We start from the raw sequence: 5,818 nt of genomic DNA, 5'->3' as shown, positions 1-5,818 counted from the left end.
TCCCATTTGCCCAACGGTGTTCTTGTATCTCCCGTGCCATCCTGTCTTTCTCCTCTGGCTAAATCCAATTAATTAAAAAAAAATAAATCCAAATAAAACAGAGAGTAAATGAAAGACTCCTTCCCAGGTCATCAAAAGCCACTGTTTCTTCTGAGGTCACTTGCAGTGCAAGGCAGAATAGGTCTGGGAGGGCTGGGTAAAGCCAGGCTGTGTCAACAGCCATACCTGTCACCTCAAAGCACTGGGCTACAGCCACCTAAGAGAGGTTCACACACCACAAACCCAGACAAGGGAACTGGCCCTGCTCCTGGCTGGGGCAAAGATCAATGCTGCTGTACCAGCTGACGCCCCCCCCCAAAAAAAAAACCCTCAAGAAGTTATATGAGAATGTTGCACCTTTAAAAATTCCCCAAGATCTCTAGAACAATCACTGAGGCACAGCCTCAGCTTAATCACAAACAGGCAGCAGCAAGAAATCTGTAATTACTTCATAGCAGAAGTTCACAAAACTTCCAAGTATGAGCAGCCTTCCCCACCCCCGGCACGGCCCCTTTAAGGACTGCTGCACAGACAACTCATCCTGTAGGAGCTACAGGCATGCAAAAATAAATATTCCAGGGTCAAATACTTAAGGAAAAAAAAAAAAGAAAAAGAAAAAAAAAAAAAAAGAAAGCAGTGTATTTGTTCAGCACTGCCTACACTGGCACTCCATTTTTTCTAACGTAAAAAAAAATCTAATTTTTTTGGGATGCTTTGCAAGCTTGAGAAGGCAGTGACCCACAGATGGACAACACCTATAGAGGGAAAGCAATTAACCCACAGGTGCCCACAGACTCAAACCCAGCCCCAGCTGGGAAGGCCTGTCCCATGTCGCCACACAGCTGACAGGTGCAGCTCATGATGGCCACAACAGGCTGCAGGAGGGACAGCATGGCCAAACCAATCAGTCTCACCAACCAGCACCTGCTCTGAACTGTTTTGTTAATACTTTTGCTTTTAACCACAACACAACATGGTCCCAGTACTCAGAGTGGTCTCCCACTGCTGCACACACCAACTACCTTTGGCTGTACATCTCCCTCAGCTCAAACAGCCCCGAGTTGCTCCAGGAGCCCTGCACACATCCTGCCCATGGGACACGGCCTCTGCTGTCCCCAGGGCCAGGCAGGCAACCACAGCTCAGAAAGGAAACAAACCAGACATGACCACAAGCTGTTTGAGGAACAGTTGCTTTTTTTTTTTTTTTCTCTTTCCTTTTTAATAAAGTGTACAAAGTCATAGATTTCCTTACATGAGGTGCTGTGACAGCTGTTACAGAGATGATCTGGGCTTCACCATGAGCATCATGGTGAAATGCTGCTGAGCGCCAAGACAAAGGAACACGGCGCAGATCGCCTGGCTGGGGCTCACACTGCACCCCCCCACCTGCCCACAAGCATTCAACACCAACAACTACCTGAATCAAGTGACCTGTCTGAGCGGCATGCATACAAAAGGAAGAGGAAAAACACAACCCAACCAACCCACAACAACAACAACAGAATTTTAAGGCTATGCATAAAATAAAATGAAGCAACATCTTTAAAGCTAGGTAGCAAGTAGCATTTGTGAAACGTAAGGCTTCAGGCTTACTGATTCTTCAGAACAGGTTTTTTTGCTTTTCCTTCTTAAACACCAATGTACCATTTTTCTTCCTTTGCTTGCACAAGGATCACTCCCCTCTCCACGTGGGGGTTTAGCTGAGGGAGGTTATATTGGAGCGGCCTCCTGGCGGTGCCACAATGCGTTTGCTGGCGGAGCGAATGCCTTCATCAATCTGGGTACCTGGAGAGGGCAAGGAAGCACCAAGGAAAAGGGAAAGTGATGCTGAGAGGATTTTCTCCATAAGTCTCAGCCACCAGGAAGGCTGGGGTCTTACTGAGAGGCTCTAGGCCACAGATGACAATCTCTGCCTCTGTCTGAAGCAGGACTCCAAGGAGAGCAGTGGGCACTCCAGGAGCAGACAGTCCTCTATGTGCGGACCCATACAGCACAAGCAGAGTCCAGTGCTGCACTATGGCTGAAGCCCAGTCCCCCCACCCCAGGGCACCATGCTCTGCCAGCCCACCCAGTGCCATGCTCACCTGACAGGCTGAACCCCGATTGGTGGAGGTTCCTGACAGGGGGTGTCTGCCGTGTGGGGGACCCCCGGGTGGATCCCGCAGGGGTGCCACCCTTGGGGGTAGCAGTCAGGTCAAACACAGGTCCATCATACATGCCCCGGGGCACAGCATGCATCTCTGCCATCTGTTACCAGAGAGAAATGGCACAGTGACACTGCAATGTTCCTGTGACTCCCGTGAGCCCACCAACACTGCCACCATCCCGGTGCATGGATCCCAGCCTCCCCAGTCCCATTGCAGAGGCCACTTACACCGCCAGCCCCATGCTCACCTGTCCTGCATGCTTGAGACCTCCCTGCAGTGTGGAGGTGTCTCAACCCCACCTCCTGCGTGACAGCCTCCCACAGCACGCTGAGGGACTATGCAACAGACCCTTGCTTGATATGGGTCTATTTTGTGCAGATGGGGAGAAGACCCTTTTTGCTCAGTCTCCTCGTTTTTAACTCAACCTTTCCCTTCAGGTTCCTGTTGCAGCAGGAAGGCAACAAGGAAGCAGTTGCACCTGCAGCACACACTGCTAACTACAGCCCCATGTCCCGCCCCCATGGTAGCATACCACCAGCACACAGCTGACAGCTCTGCCAAGCCCTTAGCAATCCCCAGTAGGTTTAGCACACACAGGTTTAGAGCACTGTTTCCAACTTATCAGACACACCAGACAAAAAACAATCAGCTACTTGGGAAAGGGGCAATTTGGGTTAACAGCTTCCCAGCACTTTCTGCTGGCATCCCCACCTCCTTACCTTTCTCCTGGCTTTGATCCGCTTGTAGACATAGTCAGGGAAAGGGCTACAGGGCAGGAAGCGCCCAGTCCCCTGGGTCACGTGCAGGTTGCCATCCTCCAGCATGATCTTTCCCTGGCATATGACAACCAGTGGGGCCCCACGCAGCTCCATCCCTTCAAAGATGTTGTATTCAGCTGCCTGCAGCAACCAGGGGGTGATGGTCAGGAGAAACATGAGCACTATCTGCCCTCTGAGGGCTGCTCAGTCCCCAAATCTCGCTGCCAAAACCTCCAGGGCAGGGAGAGCACATCTGTAATGGCCTTGCTAACTCAGAGGCCTCCTGCCCTTCACCAGTCCATCACACTGAGAAACCACCTCAGCTCCTGTATGAACTGCATAGGAACTGGGTGCAGAAACAAAGGAATAAAGCATGCTGACAAAACTGGGAACAATCTGGACTCAGAAGAGTAATCCAGATGAGGAGAAAAGCCCAGTGCAGGCCTGGCACAGGGGGAGAGCAAGGCAGCTGGGTGAGAAAGGTGCTGCAAGCAGAGCCCGGGGCTCAAAGGCATCCTACCCTGCAGTCACAGCTGCACTGCCCAGAACTGGAACTTCATCCCTGCATCTACCAGCAGGGCAGCACCCAGCTCCTTGCAGCAAGATCACTGTGTGTAGCACTTCCCACACCCATTCCCAGCACGAGCAGAGGGCTTACAGACTGGTGGGTTTTTGCCGTGACGATCTTCACTGCATCAGGATCCCAAATGACCAGATCACCATCTGAGCCCACAGCTATTCTTCCTTTCCGCGGGTACAGGTTGAAGATCTTTGCAGCATTAGTGCTCGTCACTGCCACAAACTGGTTTTCATCCATCTTTCCTGTAGCCTGCTCAGACACAAGCAGAACAAAGCACTGTTCTGGCGAAGGGGAGAGGAAGAGCCCAGGTCTGGCATTAGACAGACCAAAAGTTGGAGCTATGTTCACAAATCTTGGCTGTCTGCCCTATGGCAGCTGCTTCTGCTCCAGCTTGTTTCAGCTCACAAAGCCAGAAAGGAGATGTGCTACTGAGCACTCAGCCCTGCTGAGGCTAGGACACAGTGCTGCCCGTCAAGCCTGTCCACCCCTGTTGGGTTGGCTCTTACCACTGCTTTGTCCCAGATGATGGACATCCGCTCCTCGATGCCATTGGTCCCCTCAGGGATTAAGGTGAAGTTGTCCTTCCCAATGGCTTTCTGGGCAGTGCTGAACGTGCAGTGGGCACTTCCCGACACCTGCAGGTCACCACTGGCATGGTGGTAATAAGAACATCCTTAATAAGAGCATCCTGAGCCATTTCATAGTCAGACAGAGGCAGAGACAGGAGGGGTTAGGAAATCATCTGTGTGTGAGCAGCTCCCACCCAGCTCTCTATTACTCTGCACTCCCGTTTCTCTAATTCTTCAGCCTGCAGAACCCCACCAATGCACACAGCCTGAGTAATAAGCAGGACGACTTGGAAATTGTATTGCACTTGGAAAGTTATGACCTTGTTGCTATCACAGAAACACGGTGGGATGACTCCCATAACTGGAATACAACCATTGAGGGGGTACTGGCTCTTCAGAAGGGACGGGCAAGGTAAGAAGGGTGGGGGGGTTACCCTCTGTGTCAAAGAGTGGATAGATTGTGAAGAGCTGTGTGTGAGGAACAGCCATGATCACGTCAAGAGCTTGTACATAAAAATCAAGGATCGGTCCAGTAAAGGTCATCTAGTGGTTGGGGTCTGCTGCAGGCTGCCTGATCAGGGAGAGCCTGTTGATGAGGCCAAACTTCTGGCTGCTCAAGGAACTGCTGGGTGGGATCCCCTGGGAAGCTGTCCTTAAGGGCATGGGTACAGAACAGTGCTGGCAGCTCTTCAAGGACACCCTTTTGAGAACGCAACAGCTCTCCATTCCTCTGCAATAGAAGCTGAGCAGGGGAGGCAGGCGACCATCATGGCTGTGCAAAGACCTGCAGCTTAAACTGAGGGAAATGTACAGGAAGTGGAAGCAGGGTTGTGTAGCCTGGAAGGAATACAGGGCTGTTGTCCATGTGTACAGAGACAGGAAAGCCAAGAAGCAGATAGAGCTGAACTTGGTGACGAATGTGAAAGATAACAAGAAGGGGTTCTACAGGTACATAGGCAGGAGGAGACAGGCCAAGGAAAGTGTTCCCCCTCTGATGAAGGGTAATGGGGAGCTGGTTTCCTTTGTCATAGAAAAAGCTGAGGTACTCAATGAGTGTTTTGCCTCACTCTTCCCAGGTGGTCAGGCTTCTTGTATCTGCCAAAACCCTGAGCCTCCAGGTGAGGGTGTGGGGAGTGGTTTCTTTTCCACTGTAATGATGGAACAAGTCTGAGCCCTCCTCATGAAACTGAACATGGATAAGTCCATGGGACCAGATGATATCCATACTAGGGTTCTGAGAGAGATGGCTGATGTGGTTGCTGAGCCACTCTCCATCATATTTGAAAAATCCTGGCTGTCTGGTGAAGTCCCCAGAGACTGGAAAAAGGGAAACATTACTCCCATTTTTAAGAAAGGGAGAAAGGAAGACCTGGGAAACTACAGGCCAGTGAGCCTCACCTCTGTGCCTGGGAAAATCATGGAGCAGATCCTCCTAGAAGAGCTAATGAGATTCAATAAGGCCAAGTGCAGGGTGCTGCACTTGGGTCAGGGCAGCCCCAGGTATTTATACAAACTGAGGTAAGATCTCCTTGAGAGCAGCCCTGCGGAGAGGGACCTGGGGGTCCCACCAGGAGGTGGATGAGAAGCTGGATATGAGCCATCAGTGTGCACTTGCAGCCCAGAAGGCCAGCTGTATTTTGGGATGCATTATAAAAGGGGTGGCCAGCAGGGAGAGGGAGGTGATTGTCCCCCCTCTGCTTGGCACTTGTGAGGCCCCATCTGGAG

General features: G+C 51.4%; 1 protein-coding gene across 2 annotated transcripts in view; it reads right to left on the bottom strand.

The window, feature by feature from the left end:
* Nucleotides 1–1,215: 1,215 nt before the first annotated feature.
* The window catches only part of DPYSL3 (dihydropyrimidinase like 3), a 32,261-nt gene continuing 27,658 nt past the window's right edge, over nt 1,216–5,818 (bottom strand). For both annotated transcript variants that reach the window (XM_015875523.1, XM_015875524.2), the window contains exons 10-14: nt 4,031–4,172; nt 3,603–3,773; nt 2,906–3,085; nt 2,124–2,286; nt 1,216–1,824 (exon numbers count right to left, since the gene is read on the bottom strand). In XM_015875523.1, the coding sequence (XP_015731009.1) occupies nt 1,736–1,824; nt 2,124–2,286; nt 2,906–3,085; nt 3,603–3,773; nt 4,031–4,172 (745 nt within the window). In that variant the 3' untranslated portion in view covers nt 1,216–1,735. The remainder of the gene's footprint in view (nt 1,825–2,123; nt 2,287–2,905; nt 3,086–3,602; nt 3,774–4,030; nt 4,173–5,818) is intronic.

This window comes from Coturnix japonica, chromosome 13, assembly GCF_001577835.2.
Source record: "Coturnix japonica isolate 7356 chromosome 13, Coturnix japonica 2.1, whole genome shotgun sequence".
In the NCBI taxonomy this organism is placed as follows: domain Eukaryota; kingdom Metazoa; phylum Chordata; class Aves; order Galliformes; family Phasianidae; genus Coturnix; species Coturnix japonica.
This window is presented reverse-complemented; position numbering and strand designations above follow the sequence as displayed.